At 44.8% G+C, this 19,275-nt stretch overlaps 1 protein-coding gene across 2 annotated transcripts in view; it reads right to left on the bottom strand.

Moving 5' to 3' along the window:
• Positions 1-19,275, bottom strand: part of LOC139930189 (nucleosome-remodeling factor subunit BPTF-like) — a 49,492-nt gene that overhangs the window by 22,660 nt on the left and 7,557 nt on the right. For both annotated transcript variants that reach the window (XM_071923302.2, XM_078290378.1), the window contains exons 5-16: positions 15,672-15,944; positions 12,731-12,922; positions 11,339-11,527; positions 10,795-10,970; positions 10,340-10,519; positions 10,006-10,187; positions 9,621-9,752; positions 8,579-8,708; positions 7,909-8,044; positions 7,188-7,469; positions 4,760-6,809; positions 1,837-1,961 (exon numbers count right to left, since the gene is read on the bottom strand). In XM_071923302.2, the coding sequence (XP_071779403.2) occupies positions 1,837-1,961; positions 4,760-6,809; positions 7,188-7,469; positions 7,909-8,044; positions 8,579-8,708; positions 9,621-9,752; positions 10,006-10,187; positions 10,340-10,519; positions 10,795-10,970; positions 11,339-11,527; positions 12,731-12,922; positions 15,672-15,944 (4,047 nt within the window). The remainder of the gene's footprint in view (positions 1-1,836; positions 1,962-4,759; positions 6,810-7,187; positions 7,470-7,908; positions 8,045-8,578; positions 8,709-9,620; positions 9,753-10,005; positions 10,188-10,339; positions 10,520-10,794; positions 10,971-11,338; positions 11,528-12,730; positions 12,923-15,671; positions 15,945-19,275) is intronic.

Genomic DNA, 19,275 nt, shown 5'->3' with positions numbered 1-19,275 from the left:
GATGTAAATAGGTTTTCAATGTAGTGAGGCCCCGGGACCCACAGGTGGTAATTTGAGTGGGTCCCAGGGAAATTGAGTGGGTCCCCAATAATATATTTTTTTTAACAGCAAAAGCACAATTTTTCTGTTTGTATTTTTAAGTTAATTTTACCTACTCCTATTTATATATTTGATTGCAATGTTACACAGCTCTGGTTACACATTTCTTTATTCTAGTATATCTTTAATTGTACGTACATTTTTTGTTTTTATTTCACACTTGCTTTGGCAATGTAAACGTATGTTTCCCATGCCAATAAAGCCCCTTTGAGTTGAATTGAGAGAGAGAGAGAGAGAGCGAGAGCGAGAGCGAGAGAGAGAGAGAGAGAGAGAGAGAGAGAGAAAGAAAGAGAGAGCCCAGCAGCCTGTGTGACACAGAGCTTCAGGAGAAAGCGAGGAGCATAAAACATTGTGCTTTTTTCCACGTATGAAAACAAAACAACCGAGCCCGACCCGACCCGAGCCCGACATACAGTTGTAACAGTCGCAAATATGCCTACTATGCTTTTGGAACATTGTTTGGTTGCAGTAACAGATTAAGTCACTGGGTGGCGCTCCTTGTTTTTTACTGAGACTGAGTTACTGCAACAGGTTGAGTAGGCTACTACCAACTACTCCCAGTCTACCCAGTACTGACGTCGTCTAGCTATGTCATGCTATCCAGTTTAATACATCCATGGGAGTAACGTTAGCCTACTTCCCTAAAGCTAACAAGCACAAAGCTAATGTAAGCTAAGACACGACCAAGCGCGTTACAGTCTCGGGTCCCGTCGGGTTCGGGTCGGGTTGCAGACCTCTAATGTGTAGTAAATGAAACGACTAGTTAGTGAAATCAAAGTCCTATGTTGCAAACAGAATGGGCATTTTTATCTTGTGGCCATCCACAATGATATGAATCGATTTGAAGAAACATAGTGGCTGACGCACAGACATGTCAGTCATGGCTTTTTTCCCCCGAATAATAACGAGCAACTTCGGGTAGAAGAAATATCTGTTTCCATCGCATTAGCCTATCTGTGCTTTCTCGAATAACGGATTCGGATTCATCCCTACCTGCAATAGTTTGTTGGCCAGCAATATGTTTGATCGTTTTCATTGAGACTGAACAAAACGGGAGATATGCGCGAGATATATGCGCAGACGGTGAGAAAATCGCGGCCGGTGGATTTTTTTTATCTTCAACACGGCGCGTCCCCTAGACGGTAAAGCATCATCGGGTCATCATCGTCATGAGTGAATACAGCATCCACCTGAGTTTATTTACCAACTACCAAGTTTGTAGCCTTGTTGAAATGAAATCTGTGCGGCGAAAGTAGCGTTGGATGCAGGCCCAGCGAGGGCATTAAGTCTCTCCCGCGATGATTGAGACTATTTTCTAGGAAAAAATAGGGGCGTCCCCTGGAGGCGTCGATAGTGAGTTTACTGCGTCCTTTCGGATTTTAACGCGTTTTAGCGTATCTGTATATTTTTTGTATGTTTTACCATGTTGGAGATAAGAAATTTGGGGGAGAAACAAATTCTTCTAAAACATAATTAAATATACAGATTATTGATCATATTCTTTCTTCCTGTTCTGTCACAAACCCACCTGACATGGTTTATATTTGCATTTTTAAAAGCATTTTAAGCTTGCTAGCTTTAGCTGGCAAAACCACAAATGTGCAATGGGACTGGACAGAATCTGTACTTCAGCTTAACTGTGCCAGCAACTATTTTGAGAGTATCTGTCACTCTCCACAGATGGAGGATGTCTTATATGGAGGTAGGTGGACAGGGTGGGAGGGTGGGGGGGTCTACCTGTGCGTGTGGTGCCGACGGCGGCGGAGGGTTTGACGGCCATGTCGTCCCATCTCAGACAGGCCCAGAGGAGCCTCAGCATCAGACTCACACCGGCCAACGACTTCACCGTCTGCAGACGATACCTGGATACAACGCCGGAGAGAGAGAAAAGGGATGGAGGTTAAAGAGCTATTCATATATTGCTGCACGTAAGTTACCAATTGTACCGACGTGCGACTGTATGCACAATAGTTTAGACTAGAACAGAAACACGAATGCTATCTGAACAGAAACCTATATGCTGCGTCAAAGTCGACACAAATTACTTCAGATGTGTCGTGCAGTGCCTTGATGGAGGGCGACTGACAGCCAGTGAATGACTCTGCATTACAGAAAACATGTTGGAGCATGTGTGTGGAGCAGGAAGAGGCAGAGTAAAAACAGACTGAGGTTTTTGGTGATGTTGCTGTCCCCTCATGACCACTTCCATGCAAGAAACAGAACGACTGGTTGCCACTTGTAATAAATCATTTCATAAGGCGATTTCTTTGAGGTACCGATATTATTACAGACTACAAAGGCACATTCAAACAACAGTTTCAACTCACAAAGTTCAAAGTGGAAACTTGCAGACATTTAATTTGGCTTTTTTTTTAAATTTAATAAACCGATTTGGGTGTAACAGGCCGTTTTAAATTGAGTAATTGGATGACAGGTTATCATCCTTCAGTGAATAATTTCATACATTCATCTCTTTGAGGAAATGTTCCTTCCTTCCTTATGACTGAGATCACTGTCCCGACAATGAACCTGACGCTTAGGAATGCTTTACATGGCTCCCTCTGTACGGCCATTTAAAACACGTCGAATGTCTACAAAAACATGATGAGTGCGGGGTGGGAGCATGGGTGGGAGCATGGGTGGGAGGGGGAGATATCCCCTTTCCAGCGCGTAACCGCAGGCGGGGAAAATATCCCTTGGCTGCGGGGCCGGGTCATTGCGCAACGCGAAACATCCTGACACTTCTCCGACCACCAGATGATTCACGTCTGCCTCGGAACTCTGAGGTCCGGTCAAAATAACCAGAGGTCTCTGTGTGACACCGGGCTCAGAGCCATAACACTGCCGAGGGCCAAAGCCACGAACAGCAGACAGGGAGTGGAGAAGACATAACGCACAACAAATCAACAGGACATGACACCGTCATAAAACCAGGAGATGATTTGAGGGTGGATGAAGGGGAAAAAGCATCCTCCTTGCCACCGCAACTTTTTTTTTTTTTTTTTTTTAAACACAAATGTCCTTTTTAAAGTACAGATTTTAGAGAAATGTGTGGTTACAAGACATTTTCAAATTTAAACATATCAACCATGCGTACGTAACTATAAAACCACAAAGCAGGAGAGGCCGTGTTATGTTACGCTATATCATGGTCAGAGTAAATGATAAGTTAACTATTTTCTGGCTGAACTTGCACACAGTCAGCTAATGATTACAAACAGTACTCTAAAAAATAAATTCTCACAAAAATGAAGTGCAGCTAAAGCTACAGTCTAGATTTCTTGAGTAAATAAAGTATGGATATTTAAACGAAAATTCTTTAAGCGTATGCCAGGTGTTTACCTCCCCATGTATAGAATACATAACAATACAAATAAAAAAATGCTTGCTGAGGCCAAACTTGTGTTTCTCCACCTTATGTTAGATTGTTTCAGATTTTAAATATCTTGGGATAATCATTGAACTTTGAAAAGCAGGTGAAAAAGGTAATTAGTTTAGCCAAATTAAAATTTATTGGGAACCCATTATTGTCAACAGATGCTGCTAAGTTCTACACGCACGCTGTGATTTTTCCACATTTGTCATATTGTATTAGCACTTGGTCCCAAGTGCGAAAAACCAATCTCAAGCCAATGTACAGTTTGTACAAAAACACCCTGAAAGTCCTGGACAAAAAGCCGACAAGGTGTCATTACGGTCACATCATTTCAAAGTACAACCTTCTGCTCCTCCTCCACTGAATTAATTTGTTTCACTGTCCAGACTACATCAGGCAAATAAGAGCCTCCACCAGAGGCCAGAGCTTTCTCTATTAGAGTCACAATTCAACACCCAGCAGTATGAGACCAAGTCTCACCAAGAGGCACACTGATCCCAGTAAGAGACAGTAAGTGCCGTGATAAAATCTGTTTGACTACAGACTGCCGTTGAGCAATTGGCTAGCATTGACACCGAAGCAATGTTAAACTTTCATAACTCTTGCTGATACTTCCTTTTTACCAGAGCCATATGTCATGGACTGAGCACTGATTTCGGTTTCATGGGATCTTGAATTCACATATTTACATATACTGTATGTACATACATACACACAAATCACTGATGAATATATGGCAGGCGCGTCTCTTCAAGACTGGGTGAACTTCTTCTGGCTGGGTGCTCTGCCAAGAACTATAAACTGACTTCCAAAAAATCCATGAAAAACATGGGGGTGTCCTCTGATTAAGGTTTATGCCAAAATGCGTTAGGCTGATGTGGCCATCCATAAAAATATGGTATAATTGAAGTCAAGTCTTGTCTTATTTTTAATTAAAATTCAAGTCTTTTGGAGTGTCGCCATTCCAGTGTTTTTTGTAGATTTTTGGGAGTCACTATATACAAATCATGTTTGGCTGTCAAATACTAAAATCCTTATATCCAAGAGTCTTGTGGAGTGACTGCTTCAGTGGATAAGGTGAGGGCCCCACCTTAATTAATCAATGTGAGCAAGAGGGCACATTTTATACAGACGTTGTTGATATGAGAATAAGGGAAGTAGCTGTTTTGGCCTTAATAATCACGCCACCGTAAGAATGGAGAGACAGAATAACCACTTATCACTGTAATGGTTATGGTTTAGTGGGTGGAATGGGCCAGTGTGTGAGAGAGAAAGAGAGCCTACCTCCATGTGATGCCAAACGTGGGCCTGGGTGAAGGATACGGCCAGATGTCCAGGCTTGGCTTGGCGTTGTAGCTAAAGATGGACACCTCGCGGATTCCACCCCGCCTCGCCAGCACCTTCAAGTCGTCATTCGGCAGTACGAAAATACTCTTCCGGTTGCTCTTGGTGACGAACTTGCGGTAGGAGGGCAAGGCGGTGTCCGAGCGCGTCTTCTTGGTGCGGGAGAATTTGAGGAGGCGGACACGGCCCTTTGTTGATGAGGAGAACTCCTGGCTCACAGACGACGCCGACGTTTTACCACTGGGGTCTGTGGTTGACTTACTAACGGAGGCTAACAGCGTCGTCTTGTGCTCTTGCGTCACCGTTTCACTCTGGCTGTCTTCCGACTGACTATCGGGCGTGGGCGAACGGACTTTGGTCACGGTTGTTTTGGTCATGGTAGTGAGGGTGGACACAGCACTGCTCTCTGATGTTGACACCATGGGAGTCGTCGCGTCTCCAGATGCATTTAATGGCCCCTTGGCTATCCTCATCTCCTTGGAAACCGTTGTTGTGGTGGTCGTGGTGGTCGTGGTTACCTGGGTGAGGATAGTCTTGAGTGGTTCTGTTGTTCCACTGTTGCTGTTCTCCTCCGCAAAGTCGTCACTCAGACTAGATTCCTCGGCTGACGGTATAGGAGAGGGTGCCATTCTGATGACCTTGACCACAGGTTTAGGTTTGGTCTCCACGGACTGAACTGGCGATGTGCTGTTGTGCTGTAGAGTGCTCTGAGTATTTGCTCCAAGTGCTTCTATGTTGTTCTCCAGTCTTGTCACCTTCGCTGGCGGCTGGTAGTCCTGGTCCAATACCGTCACCTTGCTCTCCACCTCTACCCTAGGAGCCGGGCTTGGTTCCTTGCCCCCGACCACTGTCTTGTCATTTAGAGGAGCCACATCTCCATTCACTAAGGGCTTTTGTTGTGTGCTGTCCTTGAGCGAGATGGCCAACCCTTCTCCTTCAACTTTACCTATGCTGTTCACCTTGGGCTGTGCACTGTTGGTGAGAGCACCATGGTTTGGGGTTACTACAGAGTTAGTCAACATGACTTCGCTCTCCAAGCCATCTTTCCCATTCACCTGAGGGAGAAGAGGAACTGGCTGGGCAGCAAGACCGCTTATGCCCTCAGTTCTACCTTGTCCGATGCCTTGCATGTTCGCTTGGTGTTCCTTTGGGTCCTTGCCATTTTCCTCTGTGCCCGGATGCTCTGAGCTTAGAGTTTCTGGGATTTGCTGAATAGGTTTAGGAAGAGGTGCATTCTGACCGCTTTTCTGGTCAAGAGTGCTTGTGGGTGTCCTTACTGAGTCCGATTTCAAGATTGTTGCCTCCGACCCTGCATATTCAGTATGTGCAGGCTTGGTAATATCTGATGGTACACAGGCCTTTTGTTGCTCCAAAGAGCTGTGAATTCCCTGTGCTGTTGAACTGCCTGAACTATCTCCTTTGGGCCCTGTAGTCCTTTCCAGTAAGTCTGCCTCCAGTTTCTGGGACGTGGAGGTGGTTTGGTTTTGTGGCGAAGCTGAATCTCCACCTGCAGGGTCTTTGGGTGTGGTGTTCGGAATAGGAGAGGAAAGAGGAGGAGCAACGGTCCCGTCGGTAGTTTTAGAGAGTTCAGCCTGAGTCTCCTCTTTGACTTCACCTGGCCCAGGAATCTGTGTTTTGGAAGATTTCTCCTCCACTTTTACAGCGACACCTGCTTTGAGCTGTGTCTGGGCTAGAGCCTGGGGCTGGAGTGGCGAGCGTGGCCGGACTGGCGTGCCCGGAGCTGGGGCTGGAGTGGCTGAAGTCTGGGGTTTGGAGGCGAGGGCCTGCTGTCTCTGCTTCTCCTCCAGGGCGTGTTGCTTGACTCGCCGCTCCAGCAGGCTGTCCAGCTTGGAGGTCTTGACCTTCTTCTTGTAGGCGATGCGGGTGAGGAAGCCCTTGCTGACATCCACTACGTCGTAGTTGAACGGCCGCTGGGGGCCCTCGGTAGGCTCTTCCTTCATGGAGGCCTTGACCTCCAGAATACTGGTCCCTGGAGTAAATGAATTTAGACATTAAATTCCAGTTTCCCCTTGGTATAAAAATTATACCCCATACATCTTCCCTGCCCTTTCCCATTTTCACTACTCAGAAACAGAAGCAATTTGAACATTTTGCTGAACACAAAATCTGCCTGATTGTAACACATTCACAGCACTCTGTACCTTTCCAATTTGACTTAACCTGCTTATGTCCAGGAAACCCAATCCAGCTGACTTCGCTTGTGCAGTATACACATAGTTTTAAGTTGATACAGGTAGTGAGTTTCATAATAACAGTTAGAACGACAGGGTTTGAAATTAAATACCATTCATATATCTGAATTTGACTCTGTGCTACTACAGACGTGTTTAGCGGCGCTCTGTCATACCTTGCTCTTCCTCTGGTCCTGAGTTTGTGGGGTCTACCTCCATCTTCTCGGCTGACTCATCTGCTGATAGTTCCTCAGTCTTCTCTTTCTTATCTAGCTCTTCTTTCTTTCCCTCCTCTATCCTCTCTTCAGACAGACAGTCTGTTGAGGGCTTGGGGGTGGTAGAGGAGTCTCCATCTCTCTCCTCAGTGCTACTGGCTGCAGCTCCCTGAGCTTCTGGTGCCGCTACACTGGGTCGTCGACTCAAGTCCAGCAGAGTACATTTCTTGCCAAGTTTTGCATCTATGGAAGAAAGGAGGAGAGGGAGAGAGAGAGTTTGTTTTTCCAATTTGCAGTCTGTTTCAAAGGCACTCTATACATACTGATAATCCCTAATAACCGGGGAATTTACTCGTACTAATGGGTACATGAATAAACAAGTGCATAAACTATCTATGAGGTCTTTGATTGGCTATTTGAAACCTCAAATGAGAAACAAAAATACTTTCACATTCTGGACACATTAGGGCACAATTTGGAGAGCTCTTTTAGAGATCTCAAGTCCCACCGAGAACCACAGAAGAGACTCAATTCATAGAAGTGCACGAACTGGACACAATGACATCTTTGAAATTTTTGAATGAGAGACTAATTGACAGTCAAAGAAACTTTGAATGAGAGAAAACCAAATTCCAAATCACTGAAAACCACAATTTGGGCCCCAAACTCCCCCACTGCAGACCTTCCAGTTCTTTGCGGTAGTTGGCATTGGTGTTGCCAGGCAGCTTGGGGACGAACTGCTGCACATGAGTCTTACTGATCCAACTCCAGCCCCCGTAGCCGGTTACACGATACTCCTCTCCTTTCTGCTTCCACACCTTCACACAGGGAAAAGAAAGCAGAAAGGGAAGGAGGGAGGGAGAGAGAGAAAAGGGAAAGGAGAGGGATAAAGAAACAATGAGAGGTGAAAGAGGTTCAAAAAAGGACAGTGAATGGGGAAAGAGGGAAAAAAGAGGCACAGGGAAGGGAGAGAGGCAGGAAAGGAGAGAGGGAAGGTAAAGAGAGCGATTAGAGGGTTAGAGGTTATTCACACACGGATCATTTATTGGTGAGAGAAATGACTCACAGCAGAGCTTGGCTTGCTGTATCAAAGAGCCCTTCATGGTCGCTCACTTACACACACCAGTGTTTCCCACAGGCTGTCAGTTTACATCAGCGGCGAGCCTAGTAACTCGTATGTTTTCAGGCACTAAAGTCTCTGAATCTAGTATTGAGAGACTTTGCACTGCAAATAAGCTAATTATACTTCCATCTGATTAACGAGGCTACATTACAAAGTGCTCTCCATTCAGAAAAGGTTCAAATAATCCATCAACAAGAAATACATCAAGAGTGGAGCGTGTGTGACCTACCTGGTGTTTAATAGGGAAGGTGTACTTGACCCAGGTGGCCTGCTGCATCGTCTCCTCGTCCTCCAGCTTCTTCTCCCTCTTCTTCACCTTCTCCTTCTCCTCGCGCTCCATGGATGTCATGCGGTGTAACCTGAAAACATTTCACGATGTAACTTGCAAGACCTGAATTGTTTACATCTCTTTTTCATCTCCTTCTACATTAGGGCTGGTGCTACTCCAGAAGTACTTTGTCTTGTCACTTCACAGCTTCTATTCACATGTTTTCAACCCTGTCTATTCAGCTGTGTGGATCTTGACTACATGCAAATACACCCTTCAACAACAAGTGTGAACGTTTGAAGAGGGCAAAGCGTATTTTTTTCATCTGACAAATACCTTCACGGTAAAGTTAGTCCCAGCTCACTCTTGATATGTAAAATATGACCCTGATGACTGTATGAGAACCTCAAAACATTAATAATTATTTTATTATTAATAAATGTATATAAACGATTAAGAGCAGCTTCGAGAGCACGCGTAAGAGTCCTGATCAAAAATGAGAAGACGGTAAATCTAGTTGCTCTTGGCACAACTCCATGAAACACACACACTTGCTCTACAAGTAGCTGGGATGCACTGAACTCTCTCACTCACACACATACGCACACACACTTACTTTGATGCTCAGTGCTCAGTCACACAAAAACACTCTGGTCGTGACCCTGTGAAGGTCTTTAAAGGGGCGTTGTGGTGTTGAAGCAGTAGTAGAGGCAGAGGTGGGTGGTACTGGTAGTGGACTTGCAGTCTAAATATTATGCCACACAGCAGGGGTGGGCCGTTTGATCTGATCTGGTTATGATCACCTCTGCCTGCTAAACTGGCCCGCCTGGCCACACATCCTGTGTGTACATGCACTGAATACTTGTTTGAATTTTGTATTTTTTTAAGTATTTGAATGTTTTGCGTTTAAATTGAATTTGTGGTTGGCTCAAATAATTAGTAGTCTTGAGACTCGTCATGGACTCGAGGTTTGGTGACTCGACTACAACGCTGGTGTGTGTACCTGGTGTGTCCCAGTGAGTCCTTCCAGACAGGCAGCAGAGCCACAGGCTTGATGGCACACTCCAGGATGGCCAGAGCCAAGGCAAACTCCCTGGCCTTACTGCACATCTGAACTGCCTTGATCCAATTGGTCCTACAAAACAAACAAAGTCACATGATCACTTTTCTGATCAACTTTTACTTTTGGTAAAAATTACATTAAATTCTGACTGTTTCCATTTTCACATATATATGGTTTGGACAAAGGTGGCACTCTGACAAGCTAAAGCACTCAGCACCAATACCCACTAAACCATTGTTTTCTATGGTTATAAGGCATAAACAGCAAGCTACACAATTGAATTGAAATATATAATTCCGACTCCATCTCCGACTCTGTTCCACACCTGTGTGAAGCCCAGTTAGGGTGCATGAATGGTGCTGGGACGTTGTTCTCCAGCTGGATGATGGTGAGCCTCAGAGTGGAGATGGTCAGGACCTTAGACCCATGGATAGACCCGTTCCACTTAAATTCCCCTGCTGGTGTCATGCAGAACTTGTGGGAGAGATGCCGCCTCTTGTCGTGGTCCTGATGAAGAGACAGGTACGCGGATTTTAGTCAGGGATGGAACTTAAGGATAAGGATTTATAAGACCGGACATGTTTCACTGTCAACGTCATACTTCAAAGTATTTATGAACAAGTCAAAGGAGAAAGACAACAAAGGGAAGTGCCACTTGCCTCTCGGTGCTGGTGCTTGTTGAGGGCCAGGGTGTTGGAGCTGTACTGGTTGTGATAGACGCGGTACTTGCCCTCCTGGCCCAGCTTGAAGAAATGGCTGAGGGTTCCCTTCATCACCACCTCCTTGGAGCCGCGTGTGCTAACGCGGGTGACGTCGCCTTGTGCGTTTACTACTAGTACCTAGGGAGGCAGGGAAAAAAGATAGGAGTCTTGTAAATTTATTGAAGAACAAACTCACTTATCCAGAACCTAACTTAACTACTTTCAATGCAAACAGTGGTAGTTGGAGGTCAGTCCCTTCATCAAAGTCAGTGACATAACCGACATAACTCATCCCAAGTCGCTCTGGATAAGATAAATGCAAAATGCCTAAGAAGTAGAACAACTAAAATTCCTCATTACTGACATATGCATGTATTTACAAGCGCAAAATCATTAGCAGTTGCGGTTCTCACCTCCTTGCCCTCCTTGAAGCCCTTGTTGGCTTCGTGAACAGCGGCAGCCACCTGCTGGCTCTTCATCTGGCTCAGCTTGCTCTCTGGGTTCCTCAGCCGGGTCACCATGCGAGTCGCCGCAGACTTCTTACTGCCGGACCCCGCCGTCTCACCGTTGGCTGCCTCTTTACCGTCCCCTGGAAACACACCGCCCAGTTTAATGAAGGACAGAAGATGCTGAAGTCATTACATAGTCATACACAGTGGTAAGCTCTACTTGATTTGAGGCCATATGTTGTGCAATGACTGTCGAAAGAGATATCTCTTTGAAATTGTGTTTTTTTGTGTAGCCCTTCCCATGCACAAGAGACAAAACCACTATGTAAAATGTAGTACTACTCTGTTCTGTTCTTAACTAGGGTGCATACTGTGTACATGACCAGTATGCTTTTACTTGCGTCATTTTGTGACCCTAATTGAATTAAACATAATGCTCTTTAGGAGGGGAGCAAAACTTTCTGATCTTAAGGCAAAACAAAAGGATGATGATGTTGTTGTGCCAGACCTGTGTCATCGAAGCTAGCCAAGGACGACTGGGAGGACTTGTCGGCCAGATCTGGGGGTTCAGGACCCCTGGGAGGAGCCCCGGTTCCCGTACTGCTGTTACTGTTCTCCTCGCTGGGCTGGGGGGGCTGGCTCAGGCTGGGGACCCCCTCTCCGCTGGCGGGGACGGACTCCGACAACAGCTTTTCTGCTACATGGACAGAAAATGACAAGGGTAATTGTCCATTATATGAAAAAGTCTGGCTTGTCTAGACTGTGCGGTACCTGCTGTCATTTGTCATCTCATGATATCTGAGACATCTTTCATGGTTCATTTAAGTGTTCCAGCTAGCTGTAGGTGTTAACCAAGACTGAAACGATTGAACTGGAATGAACGAAACAAATTATAGCATCAAATAAACAAGGCTTTCAACAATGACCTCCAAACAGCAGGTCCAGCACAAGTAGAAGCTCACTCTAATAGAAGACAGCAACTTTCTTGTAATGCTTGTGAGATAATAAGCAGGGCTGTGGCTCCCTCTAGTGATAAGCAGCATGCAGTGCATGTACCAAAGAACAAGCTTATATGAAAAGCATGGGTCAGTTGAAAGCAATGGGCAATCAGGACAGGCTACACTTTGCCCAAATGATCAGAGAAGAATGCCAGAGTATAGCAAGCACAGCCACAACACGAGGTTTGTGCACACAACGTGACCACACTGACTACAACGACAAATGGTGGAACTGTGTTCAGATGCTGATTGTCAAAGTTGAATGTGTGGAGGTCATCTCAGAACAAGGCTTTTAACAATGGCACAGCCTAAAGAGAGAGCTATCTAACTGAGGGCGCCAATAACAAGCAAGCAGCAGAAGAAAAGTTGTATAAGGATAATTGCACCAGGCGATGTGAACGCTGTCCCCAATTGACTGAGGCTCAGTTCCAGTCATGCTGATTGCAGTGACAAAGCCATCTGATTGCAAATCAATCTACGCAATCAACTTCTCAGCTCTTTAGCGAAAAAGAAAGCATGAGTGATCAAGAGACCAAGAGCAGAGCGGCTAAAAGCGTTCAAGACCGAAGCTGAAATTCAAGCAAAATAGCGGATGGCTGAACGCAAAAGGCCGTGGATGGGATGAGGGCCACATACAGAGAGTAATGGCAGGAGGGTCAGACAAGAGGGCAGGCTGGGAAATGGTCAGGAGGAACACCCAAGCACAGGATGCATGAAAAAACAAACAAGGTCATCGTCATTAACGACTGTGACACAACCCTGTGAAGCTGCCCAGAGAAGCTGGTCTGGAGTCAGTTTTGCAATTCCCCCTGCTAGGTTACAGGTACAGACTGGGGATGGTAAAGCTGATCCCAAACAAGGGCTTAATAAGGGCAACTTCACCCTGGAGTGTCCTTGTATACCTTCGGTGCTGTCACTGACTTCCATATTTGAACATCCCTCTCCAGTGGGCGCCGGGGGCTTTGGAGCCTCCGTGCCCGGGCTAGAGGTCTCAGCGGCGGGGATGGTCTGTGCTGGAGCTGGGGCTGCTGGAAGTTTAGGTCCCTCTGAGATGCCACTATTGCCCTCCTGACCAGCGAGTGGAGCCTCTTCGACTACACATGAACAGCAGCAATGTTGTAAATATTCAAGACTTAAAGAGATAATCCATGGGCAACTTTTCGAGACAATGGAGAAGGGCGGTATTGTTCTCAGCAAGGATCGGGACTGGCAAATAGGATACAATTAATGCGGATAACATTGTGGGCTATAAGAACAAATCTATCATCAACAGAAAAAATACCATTTCATGTAATCTTGGTTGTAATCTTGACGACTTTATTATTCGCATTCAAAGGGTTCTGACCATAGAATTTGAATTGATAGAGCGGCCATTCCCATTCAAATCTACACTCATTTGGCTGGTATATGTGAGGTGCTTTCAGACAGCGGGCAGTTACCGCGGCTGCCTCCATTGTTTTCACTGTACATACGACGGCAGCTTTGCCGCTTCCAATGGTGGCAGCCGCAGCAGCATGGGGGGAGAAGGCGACTGCCGTTCACCGGTTCGTGCGTGACTTTTTGCTGCCGCCTGAGTTGAAGGATGTTCAACATTTGCTTCCGTTATCATGGCAACCACACCGGAGAAAACCGTGGACGAGCTAATTATACTAGTTTCACACCTCTATGCCGGTGTACAAAGATCTAAATAAAAAACTGGCATTGATTGTTTTGTTTACAGTTTGTGGGAGAGCCTCTTCCTTGTCTCAGTTTTGGTTTTGTTCCCAGGATACCACGCAAATATAAGTGGCATCGCTTGCCGCGGTGGCAGTGTTTTGCGCCCACTGGGCCTCCCAGTCAAAACTCAGAACATCAACATCACTGTGCGGCAGAGCCTGCGGTGTGCACCTGCTGTCTGCAAGCACCTTTACAATGGCTGCCATAGAATGTTTGATAATGTCATGGAAATCGGCGCTGATTTGGTGCAGAAAACAGATGTGTTACCATGGAGACGGCATCATTTAGACAGAACATTCCTGTGGTGATAAGCATTCTGACTCTCTAAGTCCCATGTCTGTCCACACATGAAACGGTGTTCAATTACATGACAACATTATAAACTAGGGCTGCACGATATATCGTTTCAGCATCGTCATCGCGATGTGCGCATGCGCAATAGTCACATCGCAGGACGTGCGATGTCAAGTAAGGCAAATTAACACGTCATGCTACAACTTTTTTGCTTTACTTTTTTTTACAAAAGGAAAACTCGCACGGTTCTCATTTTCCATGACTAATCTACAAGAGAAGTCTGTCTGATATAACATGATTTACTCCGATTTAAGGGTTTGTTATAAGAGTAGCGTATGTTACCTTTCCAGCTTTCGCGGCTCCGAACCATAACGTTAGTTGGGAAGCCTCTGGTGTTGTGCTAGCCTATTTTAGCTTAGCCTGGCTCGTAGCTGGTAACAAGCTTTTTACTAAGAGTCCGGACCAACTCTGCAGTGGAGAACTGGCACTTTATTTCGGTACAGCAGCGAACATAATGCACGGCCTCTCGGTGACGTTCTAAGCTCTTTTCCCGCTAACTATGGTAACTTTACTCACTTAGCATCCTGCTTAGCATCCTGCAACTCACTCTGGCTGCGGCTAAAAACACACTCACTTCCTACGTCACCGCGCAGGTTACCCACAAGGCCACCTTCTTAAAGACGAGATGAAATGGAAAAATGCCTTTTTAACCCTTTTAGATCACATCCCCGGTCATACTGTGCACCTATTTAACAATATACGCCAAAAAAAATACCAAAAATCAATTTCATTGTATTCTTATATCAAAATTCAATCATGTTTTCTTCCTGTAAAACAAAATATGCCGTGTGCTTACGTAAGCATGCCCGTAACTAATTTCAACCAATAATATCATGACATCCACCCATCAATCAATCTTCAACTTTTAGCGCACAGAGCTAAGAGGCTAAGATTCATTAGTTAGCTAGCTAGCAACAGCACGGTACTTCGGTGTGTCTTCGGGTGTTATGACACGCCCACTTTTCAACGTTCAAATCAAATTCCTCCCAACGTTATGTCCCGCCTGTCTTTCCTGTTTCTCTCGGAAATACGTCACGATACGGAAGTTAGATACTCTGGAAATGCCGTTTCATCTCGACTTTAAAGGGGCAAGGCTTGATAGAGCTATTCAAGTCATTTGGTGAAAATTCCTGTATTTTTTCATATCGCAATATATATATCGCAGAAAAAAAAAATTGCAATGTCAGTTTTTTCCAATATCGTGCAGCCCTATTATAAACGTTCTACCATAGGAAATTACCAAGATACACTAGGAAGTGCCCTTTCTGTGGTTATGACACCGTTCTTGAAAAAAACAATGCAATAAATATGGAGAAACGCAATAGCGGTGATTCACTATTATTCAGTGTAAGAGCTCTTTTATTGCACTGGATAATGCATATCCAGCAAGACACCAACATAAATCACAAATATGGTTTGTGGGTGACAAAGTAGTCGCTTAAGTCCTGAAAAGGAGCAAAGCATTTCTAATTGGTTCAAGAGCCAGATAATGGCAGAATTGATTCTTCAATCAATAACTAATTACACTGCTGCAATGATGTCTTTTTTCAAGGCTTGAAAACAGAATGGAGGTGGGATACTGAGGCCAGAAAGGCAGTTTTTCAGATCAGAAGTTTGCTTCTTTGTGTCCTTACCGATCAAATCTCTATTGAACAATTATTTTTGTTTTTGTGGTAACAATTACAAGGTCTTTTCTTTTTATTAGGTTATTAAATGAAATTAAATTAATTGTTGGGCTATATATTTGGCTGTACATCATCATCAAGCTCTTACCTCCAGGTCTGACACCCTCCTCCTCCTGTGAGGCCGCCTTGGCTCCTTCCTTCACCTCCTCTTTTGCCGCCTCCTCCTCCTCCTTATGCAGATCTTTGACCTTGGCCTCCTGTTGCCCCTCGTCCTTCACCCTGACCTCGTCGTCTTCCCTCTCCACATCCACTTCCCTCTTCTCCCTCTCCAGCCGCGCTTTCTGGGCCTCCTCGGCAGCCCGTCTCTTCACCTCCTCCAGCTCCTCCTCCTGCTTGGCCCGCAACCGCTCCAGGATCTCCTCTGGAGAGGAGAGAGGAAAAGGCAAACAGACAGTGAGACAGGGCCGATGAACTGTGCTCCGGGAAAAAAATGATTTATTGATTAGATTTATTTGACCAGGAACACTACGCATTTTTGAAGTGCAAAGAAAACCCCAAAAGACAAAGAAAGGAATCTCAGTTGTTAGTTAAGGGGGAGAAGCAGTGTCTGGCAACAGCAAAACGAATAACTCTCAATCTGAAAACAGAATGGTGCTGAATTAAGCAGGCTGTGGAGGGAAACTAGGACAACAGCAATAGACTGAAGGCCAATGAGAGACATTAATTCTACAGGTATCAAACGCGGCCCGGCAGCTCCACATCAACCTAATCCCCGAGGCAATCACACCACAGCCTGCTCACACAGAATACTGAGATGAGCAGTGACAGTCAAGATAAGGAGAGGGTGATCGGAGAGGCATTCCCCTTGACGTGCATGCATCCATCTTTATTCCTTACTCAATTTGAACAAACTAAAAATGGAGGCAGGTAACAGACTGTCTAGACTGTCTAAATACACCCCTTTTATATAAAAAAAAGGCCTGTTTACACATTTCTCATGTCCTTGGTGTAGACTGGACATAATTCCAATCATAACCTGCTGTAAAACAAGTTAAACATGGTTCCCCTCACTGTGCAATAAAGCCACATATTCCTCTGCGTGTGGTCAGAGAGCATATTGGCACCACGCTGTGTTTTGAATTGAACACCCCAGAGTTAATATGATGCAGTGCAGCGGCGCTGATAGCCACATGTTGAGCGGTAAGCACCTTCGGTCATATCCAACCGTGGAAGACTGTGGTGAGATCATTTATGGGAGGATGACTCATTGCTATCGCCGTTCCAGCTTAACATAAGCTAGGAAATAGAAAACCTCTGTCTGCGCTGATAGGCAATTTGTTCAAATTTAACGTAGTGGACGGTAGAGGGGTAAACAGTTGTTTCCTCTCCCTTTGCCCTTGTAATCTTCCATTAAAATGGGGGGATCAAATCACCCTGGAGGATGTGATCAGGACAGTACAAACAAGCAGGAAATAATGGAGTGACTGGCAGGAATTCTCATTAGAACAAATGGTATTCGTGCGTCCAAAACACTCTGAAATCCTGATAAAAACAGAGAAAGGAAAAGCTCATCCATGAAAAAAAAAAAACATACTATGGGAAAGAGGGTGAAACAAAAAAGAAAGCCAAATCTCCCTTTGAGATGCTTTCAGGAATACTTAGGGATTCACTCATGTCCAATCAGTCATTTATCACTGGAGCAGACAATATAGTGTGTGTGTGTGTGTGTGTGTGTGTGTGTGTGTGTGTGTGTGTGTGTGTGGTGCAAAACCCTTGATGGCAGATTCTGTGATCTCTATCAATTTGTCTTTATTCAGTGCTGCGTGTGCATGTGTTATGTTGGGCAGTGCGTTTTCCTCTTTTTTTTTTTTTTTTTTCCAGATAGATTTTTTATTTTCCAGATTTATAATACAACAAAAACAATATACAGAAACACTGACAGGGCAGGATATAACACATTAAAGCCCCTGCCCCCTCCCCACCCCGACCCCCCCATCCCAACCACCCACCCCCACCCCCACCCACACACACACACACACACACACACAAAAATATAAAACAGACAATGGTATTGGCCTGGTTCTGTGAAGCAGGCACTAAGCATCTGACCGGCTGCACAACAACAGGTCAGGTGCCCAGCTTCACTCCATCGGGACCAGGCTCGGGACAGAGAGTGCAGGATACCTATCTTAAAGCCATTTGAAAGCATGTTTACAATAAAACAAAAACATTTTCATATCTTGGGGGGTGGGAAGGAAACCATCAAGCCCCTAGTGTCTTGATGATTACCTCTCACCGCCTGAGTTCAAACTAGGGATATCAAAAAACTCTATATAAACACAAATCTATTCAGGATGCTATACACCAGCATAGGCCTATATAATTGCCAGATATCTTGTGGACCAGCAACATACACCATGTAGGCTCGTTTGTAAGTACCGCATACATGTGTAAGTGAAAGTAAAAACAACAACAAAAAATAAAAATAAATAAGAGATGAAAACAAAACAGGGACTCCTAGTCTCCACTGGCTGTTAATTAATGTGCATCCTAATTTATTTAGTTTTTGTTCAAAACCGACATGATTAGACTCAAAGAGCCTGTGTGGCCACTGCCCAGATCTTGAAGAACCGATGCTGCTTGTTCCATAGATACCAAATCCAAATAATCTTTAAGCCAGCTGTCTATATTGAAACAATTTAATTTCCTCACCTTCCAATTAATAAGTATTGTCCGTTTCACTGAGAGAAAGGCTAAATCCAATCAAGTGTTGTAATTCTTTTGAGGTTACTCCGTCTATCTTACTTCCCAGTAGACCCACTGTTGGACATAATGGGAAATTTATATCCAATATTTTGCACAAAAAATCTTTCACATTTACCCAAAATCTTCTTACCTCTGGGCAGTGCCACAGTTGATGCATAAGAGTGCCAGTCATCCCACAGCCATGCCAGCACATATCTGAAACATTGCAGCTCATTTTCTTCAGTTTGTGTGGGGTGATATATGACCTAAACAAAATCTTCATTTGTATAACTTTGTGCGTTTTCCTCTTTGCTTCAACACCACTGATGTGCAAATGATCGGTAGAATAAATCTTGATTTCACTGTTGTTCCTGGTGAGCTGCCACAGCCGCAGTTTGGGGAAATCGCCGAAGAAATTTCATATTGAGTGACAGTCGCTTGACAGCTCTACATAACAACAAAGCTCAAACGTGCGGCAAAAATTGATAGATAAAACACCCTCCATCGGCTTTTCACACAACCTACCTATTGACACCGATGTTCCACGGTAACAGCATTTATGAGCGAAGTTATAACTCTGCTGTCAAAATATCACTCCTGTCGCACTCTTGTTAATCCACCTGTGGCTAGCATTTTTCATACCCAGCTGATGCAAAATTGCTCCCATCAGGCAGGACTTTAATGGAGATTTATTGGATTAGGTGTGAAAATAGCCGCCAAATATACTCAACAGGCTCCAAAACCTTGAGGGAATACACTGACTTATTGGGTATTAAGCTCTTTTTTCAACTTCCAATTACTCACTTCTGTGTGTCCAGTAGTAATACTTTTGAGATGTGTGCTAGCTCATATTGTGCACTGCAGCAAACAAAATACATAGTGGAAACACGGAGATTAAACTGCCGCCAACCTAGCTGCACAATGATAAGTTTGACAAATAGCTCGTTTGCCAAAAAGTGTGTGTATTCCTTTAAGCGGCATCCCTTTTCCTGTATAACCTATGCCTC

Source organism: Centroberyx gerrardi, chromosome 3, assembly GCF_048128805.1.
Source record: "Centroberyx gerrardi isolate f3 chromosome 3, fCenGer3.hap1.cur.20231027, whole genome shotgun sequence".
NCBI classification, from domain to species: domain Eukaryota; kingdom Metazoa; phylum Chordata; class Actinopteri; order Beryciformes; family Berycidae; genus Centroberyx; species Centroberyx gerrardi.
Note: the sequence above shows the minus strand (reverse complement) of the source record. Positions and strands in the feature narration are given on the sequence as shown.